A 17,961-nucleotide genomic window follows, 5' to 3' on the forward strand; every position below is an offset into this window, starting at 1 on the left:
CCTTCTCTCCCTAATTGACTTCCTAGCTCCTCTGCCACATTTGTACCAGTTCTTACCAGGATGGTCTCTACCCACCACCCATCCCACACACAGAGTGAACAGTAACACGCATGTGGCTTATGGCCTGCTGCTAAACTGTGAGCACTGAAGGGTGAGGGACACACGGCTCAGCTGGGCAGCTGGGTGTTTACAAGAGGTTCGGCCTGCAAAGAGATGCCAGTCTTCTCCTATAACATCATTGCCTTTATTTATTATATGGATTGTTGATTTACATGGGGAATTGGGGATGCTAAACAAGCATAGAGTTTTCACATGGTCTGTTTATGCTAAATTCAGAAACTTGGGGACATCATTTAACATCTGACAAAAACACAGAAGAGTGCTTAAAAACCATCCTTTTGTTCTTGGCCCTGAGTCAGAGAGAGACGGGCGCTTATGAAGGAAGGTCGAGTTTCAATCCTTAGACAACCTCTAAACAGCAGGAACTTTGTTGTGTGGATCATGTGAAGTAGGCAAGCTCAGTACTAATGATACATTGGAACAATTTCTCTCTAGGAATGGCTCTCCTTCATACAAGTGTCATAGGATTTCTAAAGCTGTCCACCATAGGTGGGCCTACACAGTATGAATGTTCAATAGCAAATTAGATAGGGAGCCAAAGAGTACAGGGAATTTAAAAGAAAGAAGAAAAGTCAATGAGATTTTTAAGGAACAAAATGGAATAAATCCTCTCTCTCTCTCTCTCTCTCTCTCTCTCTCTCTCTCTCTCTGTACATGTGTGGTTGAAAGTCCTGGTGAATGTGTTGTTTGGTATCTCTCATGTGTTGTTTTTGTTCAGCATAATGTAAGTATGTGGTAATAAGTGGAAATACCAAGGAGAAGTCAGAGTTCCACTTTTGGAGTCTTTTCTTCTGATGTACGATTTTCTCTCTGTAAAACATCATAACACTGAAATTTAGATTTGGAGTTAATTCTTGCTTTAGGCTTAGAAAACTAGGCCATTTTGATTACTTTAGGAAGTGCTAAATCATTTTCAATTTTTATCTTATGAGCTCTTTTATATGGATTTTGATTCATTTCCCATTGATACCTTAAGCAAAATGGCAAAATTCCAAATTCAGCTCCTTTGAATATGCAATACTTTTCCAAAAATACTTTGTTAGTTCTATTCCCATAACTATTCCCATGAGCATCCTGATTCTGACCAGCACACACCCTCAAATTCATTCGCTGTTGATCAGATCCAGTAGAGCCCAGAAATCTTATTCAACAAGCAATAAAAGGGACAGAAGGAGAAAATGAAAATTGCTTTACCTGTACCCTCACACTTACCAACAGTTTCCCTTCTAGAAATCCATCACAAAAACTTTTCACATGCTCTACTGTAACTTCAGTTATAGGCAGTGTATCCCACTGATCGTCAAGCGTTCGGTAAATTGCCAAAGCTGGCAGCTGAGACTTCTTTAGTTTGAAAAATGATATCACCTTTTCATTTTCCTTCATACCACTGTCCACCAGGACAAAGAGAATCTGCAGTTGAAGAAGTTTGAAAGAAAAAGCTCTATCAGAGGTCCTGGGGATAAACAGATTCTTTGTAATTGTTGTCGTTTACACTGATTAAACTTATGGTGTCACGTAAGTTAAATCTCAATTGAGTTAAAATAAATCGTTCATTATTTTGTATTGCTTTAGTATTTTATTCCTTTGGTCAGATTTATTTAATTTTGAGCACATAAAATTGGAAGAGATTTTATTGATTTTATAAGGGAGGAAGTGTAGCCTACAGGTTAAGAGCAAAGAACAAATTTTAAATTTTACCTCTGGTATATTTAGTTGTGTGGCTTTTGGCTTATGACACAGCCTCTCTGGGACTCAGTTTTTTTTGTTGGTAGAATAGCTTTTGTTGGGGGCAGTGTGGAGAGTAAATGAGGTGATGCATTTAATATTTTTAGTATAGCATTTGACAGATAGTAAGTGCTTAATAAATATTAACTATTTTGCAATCACATTCCAAAATCCCTTGTGGATGCCTGAAACCTCGGATAGTACTGAAATTTAGATACTACATTTCTTTCTATACATATATACTTATGATATAATAGCTAATTATAAGCAATGTAATAGCTAATTAGAACAATTCTAACAATATGTTATAGTGAAAGTTATTTCAAACTTATTGTTTATTTCTGGAAATGTCCATTCAATATTTTCCGATCATGATTGACCGTAGTGAAACTATGGAAAAGGGGGCTACTGTATATTGTTTGGTCAAACCTTGTATCCAAAGTAGAAATCTTTATAATGCAGTTGAAGATCATCTCCATTCAGTTGCACTGAATGCTTCCAGTCTTCAGCTTTTATTCTTAAAATAACTAATTTATTACTTTATTATCGGCTGGTTGTCATGATTAGAAAGGTCTCTAGCTGAACAGCCTTGAAGTAGTTAAGTTTTATTGTTTGGGCGATATCAAGCAGAACCTCATGAAGGAGGAAAGGGGAAGATAAAATACTTCTTGGCTATCTAATTGGTACCAGGGCTTGACGGGTGTATATGCGGGGTAAACTCTAAGGTCTGTCCCAAACTCGACGAGAGTATGGTGGGGGGGTTAACAAATGGTGACTAGTAGGTGATTTTATTTTCTGTATCTTTATGTCTCTATTTTATCTCCACCTATCAATGCAGAAAACTATCCTTAACCACTGTGGGAAAACATGATTATATAAGCCTTTAATGTTACCAAACATAACATGTTTGATTTCAAATGATGCTATTTTTTATGTCCCACTCTTTCTTGATTTCTGAAACATACTGGCTTTCCTTATTTATCTCTCCTTCCTAGCCCCATCTTTCTTCTGGTGCTATTTATTCAAATGTCATGTCCCATTCCCAACTTACCTTTCCCTGGAAGAGCCTAGCTGCCTTCCGGTATCTGTTCATATTCTCAGCATACTCTGGAGATGCTTTGCTTATCACCAGGAGAAGATGAATCTCAATCATGGTGTTAAATAGGCCAAACCCAGTCTGGAAAGTATATTATAGTAGAAAGAGAGAAAGGGGGGAGACATTAGTGTCAATCCAGTGAATGGTAACGCAAATGCAATTGGCCTCCAAGAGAGTTCTCAAAATCTCCCCATCTGTTTTTTTTTTTTTCCATGCATCAGTGTAGATCCCTCTTTCCCACACTGCATAGGTTGGATGGAGAAACCAAGAGGATATTGTAGAAATGATGGAGTGTGACTTTGAGGTCATAAAAGTCATCATGAATTCTGCCGTGTTCTTCCCAATATCCCTCACTCTGAAGCAGCCCTATGGACAGATTCACATGGCAACAGTGGGGACCAACTTGCCAGCCACATGAGTGAGCCCTCTTGAAAGAAATTCTTTCAGCTCTACTCAAGCCTTCCAATGACTGCAGATCTGGTCATTGGCTGCAAACTCACCAGAGATGCTAGAGCAGAAGCACCTAGCCAAGACACTCCCAGATGGTTGACCTACAGAATTAGCATGAGATAATCAACATTCACTGTCTCAAGCTAAAATGTTAGAGTAACCTGTTACATGAACTAGACAACAAATATGCCATGAAACATATCAGTCGCTTTTTTTCAACTCCTTTTCATGTTGCAAAAGGAACACTTAAAATATGATTCTTGACTACAAATTATTCGAGCATACTTATTGAATATTTACTATGTGCAAGGAACTGTCTTCAGCTTTTATTCTTATAATAACTAATTGAATACCTAAGATCCTGGTTTTTCAAGTGAGAAGACTGAGGCAGAGATAGATTAAATAGTTGTAAAATTTACATAAATGATGGCTTGGGATTCACATTAGGCAGTCTGGTGCTAGAGTCCAAACTGGCTGGATCAGGATCACCTGGAAAAACCCCATGCAAATCAATTTAACCCCAAGTGTGGTGGATCCAGTCCACCTCAGGTCAACATGAAGGTGAGCTCTGCAGGAAACGGGAAGCATTGACCTTATTTGCTGATCGGCCATTTGGCATGAAGTTGTCAATGACATAGGGGACTGGGATAGCCACTAGCTGGATAAGAAGGGGAGAGGAAGGGTGAAACTGTGCTATTGACGCCATTCATTTCACTTTCCCAAACCTGTGTTGCAAATCTATTTTAAACAAACCCCATTGCTTTCTACCTCTCCTAAATACAGAAATCACTGCTATAAAAATCAACATGTGCATGATAAGAGATTGGCCTCAGGGGGCCAATAGGTGGACAAGGAAGGCCTATGGAGTTTTTATCCTAAATACTTCTCCTTGGCATTTTAGAAAGAAAATGTGTTCTTCATTATTGCTGCTGACACAAGATTTTACATTTGGGAGAACAAATGATCAATAATTGACTCTTGTTTTAAATGCATGTGTATCCAACTTCCTAAAGGAGAGATGGAGGATAATTTTTGGAAAGAGTCAAGAAAAAAAGTGGAGTCAATCCTGTCTTAGCAGAAGGGATTGGACAACACAAGTGATTAGTGGAATCTGTGATTAGTGGCACAGCCTGGTTTTTCACCTTGAAGCCATCCACATGTTATTAAAAGTGCATGGCAGGCCAAAGGCATGGCTGTGATTTTCTGCCCTTGGTTACTGGTGCAAACTTCTGCATTATCAGTAGAAGAGAAATAGCTGTAGAAGAATGGGTAGCTTTCCAAATGAGAAAAAGAATTTTTTTTTTGAGAAAAAAGTCACAATAAAAATTGAACTTGTTTCTGTAAAGAAATTCTTTCCTGATTTCTTCTTGAGATGATTAGCCTCCAGTAATAGGGAACTTTAAAAAGATACATTATTACTATGCAAGGTGAGAGCTGGACCAGGCTGAGAGCTCAGGCAGGCCAATCCTTGCCCTGCCCTGGCTGGGCAGGATTCCAGCAGGCTGGAGCCATTTACCTTGGAAGTGAAAGATCACTTTTCTGGGCCTCTGTGCACCCCTTTTAGCTGAATAGACACACAATCAGAATGACCCAGGCTAAGAATGTGTTCTTCATTATTGTTGCTGACACTGTGGTGTGTGTGTGTGTGTGTGTGTGTGTGTGTGTGTTTGGAATCTTGGCCAAAGTGGAAATGGAGTCAACACTCTCTAAAGATGGTGTGAGAAGTGGATGTGATTTTAGTCAACAGGAAAAGGGGTGTTTCCTCCTGTGTGGAGCAGTAGAAAAACCACAGAATGCACTCAAACAGACCCAGCACGAAAAACAGGGTAAGTGCAGAGGCTGTCTCTGAAGTTCAAGTTACTAAGCTAATGGCTCTAGGAGGTTACTTAGCTTCTCTGAACTCCCACTTCCTGTATTATAAAATGGAAATAGACAAGATGAGCTAATGTTCTGCCTTAAATTGTGTCTTTTTAATTTACTCATTGTGTGACATTTGGTAATGTCACTTGGGTCTTGAATGTTGTCCTCTACAAAATGAGCGTAATAATTTCCTCCCTTTCACCTTAAACAATCAATTAAATGATTAAATAAGAATTAAGGGAGGATTAAATGAGAAAATGAGTATGAAAGGGCTTTTTATAAGTTCTGAAAAAACATAACTTGTGCATTAGGTGTTGTTTCTAGAGTACACCTAGCACTTCTAAGTTGATGTAGGTCACTAGAAAATGAAAGGCAGGACATGTAAGATAATTGGATAAGCTGTAGAGTGTGAGAAGGCCAGAGGATGATCTGGAGGGTCGGTTGACACTTTTCCTCATATTGCTTGCAGCATGTGACATCAGAGGAGAACAAACCTGGATGATGAGGCCCCTGAAGATTTAGACAATGCTAGTCAAAATGCAGTTAGCATGTGGTGCCAGACCAGGAAATGTTAGTGTCCATAAAGAGGTACCCACAGAAAATAGGAATAGATGTTTGAAAAATTTATGTTGCTCTGGCATGCGAATATGTGATCAGTGGGTTTATTTGTTTATTTTTCTTTTTTGAGACTTGGTTTGGCCAACCTACCTGGGCTAGCCTCAAACTTGAGATCCTCCCTGCCTCAGCCTACTGAGCAGGTGGGATTACAAATGTGCAACACCATGCCCAACTAATCGGCCTTATTTTTTAAAGTGCATTTGTCTACTAACTTACTTTTATTTTATTTTATAAAAATATGGGTCACCAGTGCTTTAGGGGGAAAAAAAATCGACTTTCTGTATGAATTGGAATCTAACTCAAGAAATGTGATCTACAGCGTTGATCAGGGCATGGTGGCAGCAAAACTCAGAAGGTTTTTGAATCAGTCACCTTAACTTTGCATTTTGGCTCTCTTTCTTATTAGTTGTGTGATAAAACATTCGACTTTTCTGTCTCTGTTTCTCTTTGTTAAATAGGTAAAAGTACATCAGTCCTGCGAGGTCACAGTATGAATGTTAATATAAACAGCATACTAGGCTTTCAATTAAGGATGGTTACTTCACATTCCTGGTTAAAAAAGCAGAGCTCTGGGAGGAAAGGGTCTCTGCAATGAAGACAAGTGCCCTCCCTGACACGAGAGTTTAGGGGGCTGGCCCCAGGGACGTCGTTTACCATAGGGTTGTATTCTGTCACCAAGCGCAGGCTGTTGGTCTCAATGAAAAGGCTTAATTTGGCAGCTTCCATGTTTTCAACCTCTTCATCCTCTAACTTCAACTGTTCATTATCCACCTGGGAAGCACAAAGAAGGATCCGGTTGTCACCATTATATCTTTTTTTTTCCAATAATTGCTAAATACTCTTAGACCACTATGAAATAAGCCTCCAGTAAAGCTTCAAAGACAGACAGAAAAGTGAGTCAGGAGGGTTTTCTGCCCTTGAGCGACATGTTTGTTTTTTAAAGATTATTTTTTTGTAATGCAATTACTGATATATTTAATTATGAATTTTCCATTGGTTCTGCCTGTTCCAAATTCTACTTTTCTTCATTTCTGGCTCAGTTTTGAATTGACTGAATTTATATTATCCCCCCACATTTTTTTTTTTTTGGTTTAGAAGCCACACAAGTTTTAATTATTCCTTTAGGGATTACTGGCATGCATTATACAACATGATTTTTTACATATTAGAATCTAATATTAATTGGCTATTCCATCCTTATCTTGACTTTAGAACATTCTCATAATATGGTTTATCTTCTGACTTCCTTTCCTGACCCCACGGTTGGACTTAGAGATGCTTGTTTTGTGTTTGAATTATAAATCTCACAAGACATCATCATTATTATTATGTAGTTTACACTTAAATTTATGCACATATTTACATTTTAGTGTTTCATCATTCATTCTTGCGTTTTTGAGCTTCTACATGGAATGTTTCCACCCCTCTGCCTAGAGAAAAACCTTTTAGTATTTTCTTTAGTATCAATTAACTCTTGGGGGACAAATTCTCTCAGTTTGGTTGTTTAACATATGATTTATTTCAAGTTTGTTTTTGAAGTCTTTTTTTGCTGGTGGTAGAATTCCAAGTTGACAGTTATTTCCCTTTGTGTTTGAAACAATGTAATGCTCAGTATTTTGTGTTATATTATTTCTAGTGAAAAATCAGCTGTGACCTATTTCTGTCCTGTCGAGATTACTTTGAGGATAGTCTTTTTTCTTTAGTTTAAGATTTTCTTTTCTTTTGAGATTTGAATATTATACTAGGGCATGGCTAAGGGTGGATCATACACATTTCATGTGTATACAGTTGTATGTGTATAAGTGTTTGTGTGCATTTTTCATGATCACCATAGTCCAGTTTCAAGGATTGGGATGATTTGTGTTGGTGCTCTACTGAAGTCCATGTGAGGGCTGATGTGCTTATGATTTATCCTGAAATTAGGTACAGTTTTGGGGATCCAAAGGAGATACTAAGGATGTTTTACTAGATTTACTTCCAATTTCCCCTGTGGGGCCTCCACACCAACATTTATTCTGTTGTCCCTTTGAGAATCTCTCAAAAATGTTGATAAATGTCTCATCCTTTAGACTGTTTTTTTTCCCCTAGAACTATAAAAAGCCCCCAAGATGAAAAGCTGTACCCAATGTTCTTAGTTTCCATCTTCTAGACCTTGGTCTAGACATTTTCCCTTCTTTTATGATAACCTAGTTGTAAAAAATTATCTAGCTACCTGGTCCATTTTCTCAGCTTTGTATTTTAGTGTTCGTCTATCCTCAGTGCCATAGTTTGGATTTGGAATGTCCCCGAAGGTCCCTATATCGAGAGCTTGATTGTCAGCCTGTGGTGCTATCGGGAGGTGGTTGAACCTTTAGAAGTTGAGGCCTAGTATAAGAAAGCTAGGTCACTGGGGGCATGGCCTTGAATAGAATATTTTCCCCTGGCCCCTTTCTGCTTCTCTCTGCTTCCAGCCACCGTCTCTGCTCCATCACATGCTCCCTGCTATGATGTGCTGCCTTGCCACAGGCCCCAAAACAGCAGGTTAATTGATCATGAACTGAAACATCTGCAATCATAAACCTTTACCCTTATTAAGTTGACTATCTTAGGCATTTTGTTGCAGTGTCAGAAAGCTGACCAACACAGGTACATTAAAAGATAGAACTTCATAATTCTAGTTCTTGTTTCCAGAATTTTCATTATCTTCCCTCAGTCTACTTCTGCCCATAACAACATAAGATAATGCTTCCATTGCCCATAGCAACTATACCTATAGATAAAATCACCAGTGTCAGCCCCTGAACAATTTTGTGCATCTCCTAAAATAGCTTGGGTTGCTTTGGAGATCCCTGGGCACCTCTTTACCCCTTTCCCCTTCATCTGTTATTTTATATGATCTCTACCCAATCCGATCTTGCCTTAGTTGAAAATCACCCTTTTATCCCTATGATACTTTTTCTCAGTCTACCCAACAAAATCAGAGACAAATCTCACTTTAGTTTATGTAGGAGAGAATTCAGGGAAAGGGAAATTTAAGTCCCTACATAGTAAGAATCCAAGATTGATCCTTATTGTCATACTGGTGATGACCCTTATTTTCTATTTTTCATTTCTTTTATTTAAGATGATTCTCTATTGGGCTAATTAAAGGCAATATAAACTTCTGAGAAGCTCAATGCTCAGGTTAAAATTACCTATAGGGCTAATTTTATTAGTCCTATCCAGGACTAATAATGTAGTCATTCTCTTATAACCCATTTGTTCTAGAATTATTCATTGAGCACCTGCTATACGTTTGGCATGCAGGCTCAGATTGCCGCCATTCACTTAGAAGACCAATTAAGTGCTCTTTATTTTAAGACCTTTGTGCAATTTAAGTTTATGAAATAAATACTACAGAAAACATTCTTATTTCTGAAAAAGATTTTGAAAAAAGTCATCCAAACCACAGAATATTTTAAAATGTGAAGTCTCTGTATACATAACTGTTTTAAAATTCACAAAGTTCTAAGTAGATTACTTGGGAAAGAAAGAAAAAAGCAAGAGAAAAAGTCTGAGGTGGAGACCTTACCCAAATTTCTACCCCCATCCCTACCCTGAATTATTAAGAATGAGTGAAGAAATAAAATGAACATGCAGAAAACACAGGACAATTGAGGCTCTTCTGGATCTTTAAGCTGCTGAAGCCCGGATTGCCAGCTGGCCTGTCTCCTTCATACTTAAGACTTTGCTATTGCAACCACCAAAATCATCATTATTACAAAAACAATAAGGGCCCTTTTAATATCAAATATGTCTAAATGCTTCCTGATTATTTTTCTAGGAAATCTTAGGCCTGGTGCCTGAGCCCCAGCTGACCTAGCTGTGGGGTGGGCCAGGAGTCTCCTCCCACTCCCTTTTCCAGGCAGTACTTCTCATTTCCCAGAACAGGGAGAACAGGAAGCCCTGGTTACTCCAGGTGTTTCTGGACCTAAGGAATGCAGTACTGGGTGGCAGAGGAGGTGAACTGATGATAACATTCCCTAAGAAGAGAAGGAGGTTTAATAAAAGCCACCCTCCCGCAGTCTCTTGGGTTTGTTGTACCTCTTTTAACAAATCGTGTCCAATTACTGCATTGTTTTTTAAACTAATAAACTCTGGAACATTTATGTGTAGGGTTACTGGAAACAACATTTGAGCAGAAAATCTGCCTTCTGTGAAGATAATAATTTGCATAATGCACTGGAAAGAAAATCTGACCCTGGAACCAAGAACATTTTAAAAAAATATACTTCTCCAGTGTTTGGAAAGAATTTTACTTAAGATATCCTATTATTTTTTTCTTCACAAGAAAAGGGATACAAAATAAAAGCAGAGCAGTAAAATGGGACGGTTTCTACCTAAGCATCCCCCTGGATTATCTGAAGGAGATGTTTTTGTTTTGTTTTACATATTATATCATCAATTGTTCCTTTCCTGTTTTTTACTGTTTCAGTAACATTTGTTTGAATTCCTTTGGATTTCTCTGACAACACAGCTTTTCAGAAAATGTATTAAAAATCATCTTAGTTTACACTCAGTTAAATACCAAGGTATTAAATACCTTGGGTGGCAGTGAAAAAATCATTTGTTAAACAGTTGCCCTCATGCCCTGGGTTTGTTTCCCTAAGCTGCTCATCTTACTGCTAGTGCATATTTTAGAAAAAATGTTTTAATAACTTGACATATATTGCTTCATGCATTTCTTATCAGTTTATTTTTATGCACTGGTTCCTTCTGATTCTCTTTGCCTGGTAAGTTACATTTCTTATAATAGGCACCCAATAAATAACTGCAAAAGGAATAGAGAATGACTTACTGTGCTTCTTTTACTATCCTAATGGGTCAAAGTTAGGCTAATTATATTTTTAAAAATAGAAGTGACTGAGAAGACCCAAAGCAGGGGAAGCATTCAAATAATATCCAAAGTTCCATTTTAGGACAGATTCATTCACCCCAGGGATTTCATCTGTGTTCAGGAAACAGAATCCTTTGGGAGAATGTAGAGGTCTCTCTGTTGTCACACAAAAGGCAGACTGTGGCCCCCAACAGCCCTGTCATAATATATGGCTCAATATTGTTCCCTGAATTTTACTGAAACTAAAACATTCATCTAAGTCAGCCCTTTTTGGAGAATGATATGTTCCATAAATACAGCTTATTCTGGCCTTTTATTTCTCCTATATCTTAATCATCCATAATATCATTAGTTTTTCACTTAATCATGATTTCAGCTTATCTTTAAATATGTTCTTCTAATCGTAAATGCTGTAAGTCTAAATTTTGAAATTTATTTACCAAAATATATAAAACCTAGATTAAATCTTGAGATATAATCCTGGCTTTTGATTGATTAGTGACACAGGAATAGGAGAATGGTTTTGGAGAAAGTAGTTAAAAAGAAAGGTATGTGTTATAGAACAAGGGACATTATAGTAGACAGAATCTAGTGTGAAAATGAGGGTTTTCTTTAGGGTTAAGTGCTTTTAGAAAGCCTTGATAGCATAATAGAAATGGTATGATTTGAGATCAACAGTGCTGGGTTTGGAATCAGACATCTGTTACTTTCTAGTTTTGAAACTTCAGATAATTGAATTGATTTCAGAGCTCTATTTTTCTTACTGTAAATGTAGGGATAACAATCTTCCTCAAATGCTTGTGAGAATTGTAACAGAACCAATCATAGATTAGACACACACACACACACACACACACACACATAAAACTAGCAAACAACTAAAACATAACAAACTGTGGATCTAAGATGAATAAAAGTACCAGAAAATTTGTGATAGGTTTATATTTCCCAAATCCTAAAATTTTAAGGGGTGGTGCCATCACCAGCCCTTTAAAAAAAGTTATTCTAAATTCCTGAACAATAATCCTTTTAAAATGTGTACTAAACTTTTGAAAGAATAAACTGAGAAAGTAGTGTTTATCTAAAAGCTGGCACCACATAAGTCAAGCCTCTCCCAGCCTGGCCAGTGAAGTGCGCAGGAACCACTGTGTTGGTTTTTGGTATGGCACATAAATAATTGGGTCCACAGAGGTCTCAGGAGTTCATTTAGAGTAGGTCCATCACTAGTGGTAAACAAAAAACAGATGCTAGGGAGGAGTGAAAACCTCTGAGAGAAGTCATCAAGGGGTTTTACAAAGACTAAGCTGTAAACAGAGCTCATGTCCCTGTTAAAGAGTGTGAAGCCTGGAGAGCAGTTGGAAGAAACACCTGTGTTTTTCTTCCCAGTGGGTGTATCTTATGAAGGCCCTTAATTCAGGCCTTCTTAAGATCTACAAACAAAAAACTGGGGAAGGTGAGCCTGTGGAACTGAAGCTGATGAGGACTTTTGCATTGAAGGATGACTCTCAATGGTTCGATGGCAATGGGAAAGACATCTGCCTCAGCGTCCATGTCTGCCTTAACAATGCTTTTCACAAAAAGGCTGTGTTTCGTTCTGTTTCTCCATAGTGAAAATATAGACTATCAGCTATCGTGCAAGTGGGAAAGGGTGGCTCGAAGGTGCTCTTGTAGCCTCAGACATACTTTGGGAGGTGAGTTTGGTTTCTCAAATGCTTCTTGGTACCTTTTAGGTGTTATGGACCTGTGGACGTGGAATACAAAGATGAGACATAGAGTGTAAATGGAAATAGAGATATGGGTATATAGAGGAATGCTTAGGCTGATTTGGGGATTCCAGAGAGGCTCTCTGAAGGACAAGATGCCTGAACTGATTAACCTGAAGTATGAGGAGGAGTCAGCGGGGTGAGGCCCTGGGAAAGGGAGTCCTTGAGCTAGAAACATTCTGGGCAGAGGGGACTGGATAATCATCATGTGTATAGTTGGGGACTGAGAAAATAAATGCCAGGGTGGAAAACTGCTAGAAAAGGGACTAGAAAAGCACAAGAGACCATAGGTAACATTGAATATCTTGCAAACAGTGGGAAATGTTGAAGAAGTTTTAAGAGAGGAATGCCTTGGTCAAATTTCCATCTTAAATATGCCATAGTGGTACCAGTCTTGAAAATGGATATGAAGCAGTAAAAGGTGATCAGTTAAGAAGCAATTACAATCACAATGAAAATGATGCTTGGAGCCTAAATGGGAACGAAGTAGGAAGAGTGGAGTAATATAGATTCAAGATAGGAGGTGCAATTGGCAAAAGAGAGAGAGTGAATGACATAATCATTCAATAAAATAGTGTATTAGATGGAGGAAAATGATTTAGCAGGTGCAGACAATAAATTCAATTTTGAGCATGTCAAGAGTATAGTGCTTAGGATGGTATAAAATGGTTATCTCCAACGAGCATTTGAATCATGAGAGAAGTCCATGTCGTAGGTAAAATATCCCAAATCCTCCGCAAACACATCATGGTCAAATATGAATTAGTTTGCTTAAGGAGAACATAGACATTCATTAATTGATTCACTCATACGCTCATTCTCTACAAATATCTCACGAGCACCTGCTCCCAGTGCTGCCACATGGCAGACACTATTTTAGGCTCTGTGGATTCAGAAATGAACAGACCATCTCTTGCCTTCACTGAGCACAGATTCCATAACCTAGACAGAGAAGAGCATTGGGTCAAGAAGTAGTATAGGTAGAGGAAGAGAGGGCTCAGGAAAATTAAGAGAAATGGGCTCCTAGAAGTCAAGAAAGGAGAGAACACTGAAGACAATATCAACCAACACTATCTATGTGGCAGAAATGTTGAGCAAAATAAGACTGAAAAGGCATTTTTGCTTGGCCACACAGAGGCTGTGCTGACCTGGGTGAATATAGCTTTCATGGAGCCATGGGGCATATACTACATAACAGTGCCCAGCTGAAAGGAAGTCTGAGACACTGAGTATAACATACTCTTAAAGGAAGTTTGAATGAGAAGTGACCATGAGAAAGAAAAGATGGCAGCCACAGGGAGAGAAGGGCATTTGGTCCAGAAATCTTGAAAGCTCTATCCTGGGCTCTTGTTCTCATTTTCAGCACACTCTTGACATCTTTACTTTGACATTTCACCAGGTATTAAAAGTCAACAACCAACTAAAGCAGTAATAATCCCTATTTCTGCATATGCTCTCACTATTCCTGGAAACCCTGGCTTTAAACTTTACCCTCTTTCCATAATTTTGATGTCTGTTATTTGCTGATCATTTACTTAATCTAATTATCTAGTCATCAATCTGCTTTTCTTTAATTTTGACCTCTCTCCAGACCCTTAATACCTACCAAAATCTCTCTCTTTTTATGCCTACTAATTTACCCCACCCATCATTTCTATAACAATATTGCTAAAACACATTCCTATTCATGTTATTCCTATGATCTAAACGTTTTGGGGCTTTAAGGTGCCAACCAAATTTAGTATAACCAAATTAAATGGTGTTCTAATTTCTCCACAGTATGTGTTTAAACAGTCTTCTCTATTTTGTATTACTTTCTGCCTAACGTGTGCCCTGGAATCCAGTCAAATTGGCCTGGTCATTGATTTATAATTGAATTCGATTATTTCCCCCTTGGCCATATGGGTTTTTAGCTCTCCTTGACATCCCAGTCCAGTGCTCTTCTTCATATTTTTTTTCCCAGAATTCACAGTTTTTGTCCCTTGAAGCGTGTAACACTTTATAGTCACACTATTTACATTGGATACTTGACTATTGCTTATAATCTATACTTTCAGATCTATGAAAGCAAAGATCTTTCTCCTTTTAATTTATAGATGAAATGAATTGAAGCTAAAAAGTGCTAAGTGAGTTGCCCAGCATCTGGTGGCCGGTGAGCCACCAGGCAGCTCTTCAGCGTCCTGTTTCCCGATTCTCACATGAGTCTTCTTTCCACTTCATCACAGCACCTGTTTGGCAACTCTTGGTTGAGTCACCATCCTTGTCAACAATGTCCCTGAATTTGGCACCAGCATTAGTGTTAAAGACATAGAGTTCTTTCCAGTCCCACAAGTTTATGAGTCCACAACCTGAACAAAACTTGGGAGGAGGCTCAGGTTGTCCACGCAACTTACCAGACGAAAGAGGGAAATGGAGTTCCTGGTGATGTTGTAGTGCGCCAGGACCTCAGAGTTATTGCTGATTCCAAATGACACATCTTGGAATTTTTGCACCATGCTATAGAATACAGACACTACTGGTATTTCTAGATCCTAAAAACAAGAGGAAAAATAATGCATAGGGATTATTTTGGAAGGAGAGAGAAAAAGAATAGAGAAGTAATATGCTCACTCAAACCAGAGTGAAAAAATTTAGTGTCTAGTGAAAAAAATTATCCTCTAGTACATAGGCTAAATTTTCAGTGGCATTTTGAGTTTTCCAGGATATGACAATTAATAGGTTACTACTAAAACTGTGGCTAAGCCTGGGATTTTTGTCTGGCCTTATCATAGAGCTGAAGTTTATTAGTAATCAAGAGGCTTCAAAATTAGAGGCCTGTGGAATTGGGCTATACTGACATTGATTACTTGAGGGGACAAATGTTTTGGGGACTATTTGTGGAGGAAAGAGGAAATGCAAAAATAAGAAATAGGTGCTATCAAAGGGGCCAAAAAAGAATGAGTACAAAGAAAAAAAAAAGAGAATGGAAAGTTAGAAATTTCATTAAGAATGGTTTGTGTAGGATATGGGACAATAGCTCCCTCTTTTCAAACCTCTTTCCTGAGCATGAAGCTGTGTGCTTTCCTGAGCTTTGTGCATGAAGATACTTTTCACATGTCCAGCTCTGCAACCCAGAGGTCAGGGAGCAGGGAGGTCACTTCTGAGTGTTGAAATGGGCATCATTTCCCTGCTGCCACACAATGTTTGCCCATAGCACCTCCAGGTGATGAACAGGTGTGAGTGTGTTCTACCCTGCATCTCCCTTGGCTGAAGGTGATATGCAAGGAGAAAGAGGATGGCTAACAGCATTTGGGTTCAAGTACAGGGAGTTGGTAGCTTGCTTTTCTGAAAGGCCAAGTACAGTTTGGTAGAGGCTTTGAACATTTGTTTACCCAGGCTTTTTCCTCTTTTGTGATCTGCTCTTTCAGATGGAATTGCTCAAGGATCCAATGATGGCCTCTGGTGGCTGTTTAAGTCATTGCACACTCTTCCAGTTCACGCTTGCCCTTTCCTATCTTTCTGAGGATGGCTGTTTTTGTCTACATCTCTCTCACTACTTGGAAACTGCTCCTTGTCTTCCTTCCACAATGCATCTCCTCACAGCTGCTTCCGGCTGTGTACACCACTGACAGGGTAACCCTGAGTTGGGATCAACGAGTGGAAATAGGCAAGAAGGTCTGTAGTGAGGAGAGTAGGGGCGGGATCAGCTGTGGGAATTGCCAGATGCCACCACCAGAGATAAAGGAGAATGCTGGAAAGATGCCTTCTCATTTATGGCTGCTTTGGTTGGTCAAGCAGCCAATCTGGACGATGAAGGTTAATACCTTCAATATATCAAAGTCATCATTTTTCAATATTTCAGAGAAGGCAGAGACAAGGAAGAATGAGGGTCTACCTAGGGAAAGATTTTAGACAGAGGTAGCTAACACTTTGGAGCTTTGGCACACATATATAAAGTCTTGTCTGTATTATAAAACGTTTATGCTTGCTTCTGCCTGTTTATATGAGAGAATAGACAAGGGCATTTAGAACAAGAGCACGGTTTGCTTCAGGTTTTCTTCCTGCAGATACTAACTTAGTTTCCAAGTATCTGGGGACAAGGAGATCCAACCAACAGACTCAGAACTCTTGAAGAAAGTATGAGAGAGACCTAACGTGGACACTGGGAATACTGTAAAATTAAAAAGTCTGAATTGATAAGCCGACTCTGAGCCCCACTACTTCTAAGGCATTGTCATCTGGACAAGAGGCCACCACCATGGCTCCCTGGAGGAAAAAGTTGCCTGGCTCATGGGGACACAGCAAGTGCAATATATGGACAAACCTGGAAGAAGCCTATGATGGCCACCTCAGCAGCAGAGATGAATTCCTTGGCAGCTGGGACATCTGTGAGCCACATAGGTCCCTGGGCAGTACCAGGACCATCTAGAGAGAGAAGTAAAAGATGTCTGGATTGTGAGGTAAAGAAGCAGCTCTATAAGTGCAACTTATATAAGGCCAAGGAGATTGGAATTTCTTGGAAAGCTGTTACCATTCCAAGGCTTTTTAAAAAAATCTAACATATGGAAGTGGCCTCCCCTTATGGTCACTCTCTGAAGGATTCTGTTAAACTTCTCTTTGCAAGGCAACGCACATCTTTATCATCTTTATCCAGCATATTTTTGGAAAATTTTCCAGGTTTAGAAGGAAAGTACCCAGAGAACTATCACACTCCCCTCCCTTCTAAAATTTTTCCCTTATGGTCATGCAAGTGCTTTCCATTTTACCTGAGGACTCTTCAACTTCTCCAGCAACTTCTGGGGCCAGTTCACATGTGAGGAGAAATAAGAGTAACAGGTACCTGGAGCAGCTGGCTTTCATTGTTCTTCTCCTGCTCCAACCCTGGACTCTGTATTTAGGGATGCCAATTCAGGGCAGCCCACTCTATGTTTAACTCGCTGTGCTCTGGGAACTTTGCAGCTGGCTCTAGGGGAACCTTCAACTTCTGAGATAAATGACCATGTTTAGTGACAGGGCCTCAGAATATAACCAATCAGAGTCTGACAGGTTCATTTGAATAAAAAAGTTATGTACTGTATGCCAGGTATTGACCTAAGCACTAAGAACACAAAGATAACTATGGACCCACCAAAGCCTTCCCAGCTTAGGTTGTTCATGGGAGAGATGGACACATAAAGAGATCATTTAAATATAAAATAGAAAGTGACTAAAAAATAGAAAAATCCATAAAGTACCCTGGATAAATAAGATTTTACCAGCAACACAAGAGAATGACTAGTCATTGAGAATTTCAGGAAGAAGGGAAAAATAATTGTGGGCAGAAAGGCATGCTGGGACATGCTTGCAATAGTTCTTTCTATGATAAGCAAAGCATCCGAGTATTGGCTTCATTTTGTAGGTGACGGGAACCTACTGAAAAGTCCTAAGCATGAGAGAAACTATGTTTGGTTTGGCCCACAAGTGCCTATGGGAAATCCAAGATAAAATTTCCACAG

General features: G+C 39.0%; 1 protein-coding gene across 2 annotated transcripts; it reads right to left on the reverse strand.

Annotated features, from left to right (window-relative positions):
* Positions 1-230: 230 nt before the first annotated feature.
* On the reverse strand, positions 231-17,783 carry Erp27 (endoplasmic reticulum protein 27). Of its 2 annotated transcripts, XM_015498199.2 has the most exons (7): positions 17,233-17,783; positions 16,791-16,891; positions 14,881-15,018; positions 6,524-6,640; positions 2,897-3,022; positions 1,333-1,530; positions 231-930 (listed from the first exon to the last, which is right to left on the reverse strand). In XM_015498199.2, the coding sequence occupies exons 1-7, from the start codon at positions 17,324-17,326 to the stop codon at positions 883-885; spliced, it is 822 nt and encodes a 273-aa protein (XP_015353685.1). In that variant the 5' UTR covers positions 17,327-17,783; the 3' UTR covers positions 231-882. The 2 variants fall into 2 exon arrangements, with proteins under 2 accessions (XP_015353685.1, XP_048643169.1); XM_048787212.1 differs by lacking the exon at positions 16,791-16,891.
* Positions 17,784-17,961: the final 178 nt, after the last annotated feature.

The sequence above is a fragment of the Marmota marmota genome, unplaced genomic scaffold, assembly GCF_001458135.2.
Source record: "Marmota marmota marmota unplaced genomic scaffold, marMar, whole genome shotgun sequence".
Lineage (NCBI taxonomy): Eukaryota > Metazoa > Chordata > Mammalia > Rodentia > Sciuridae > Marmota > Marmota marmota.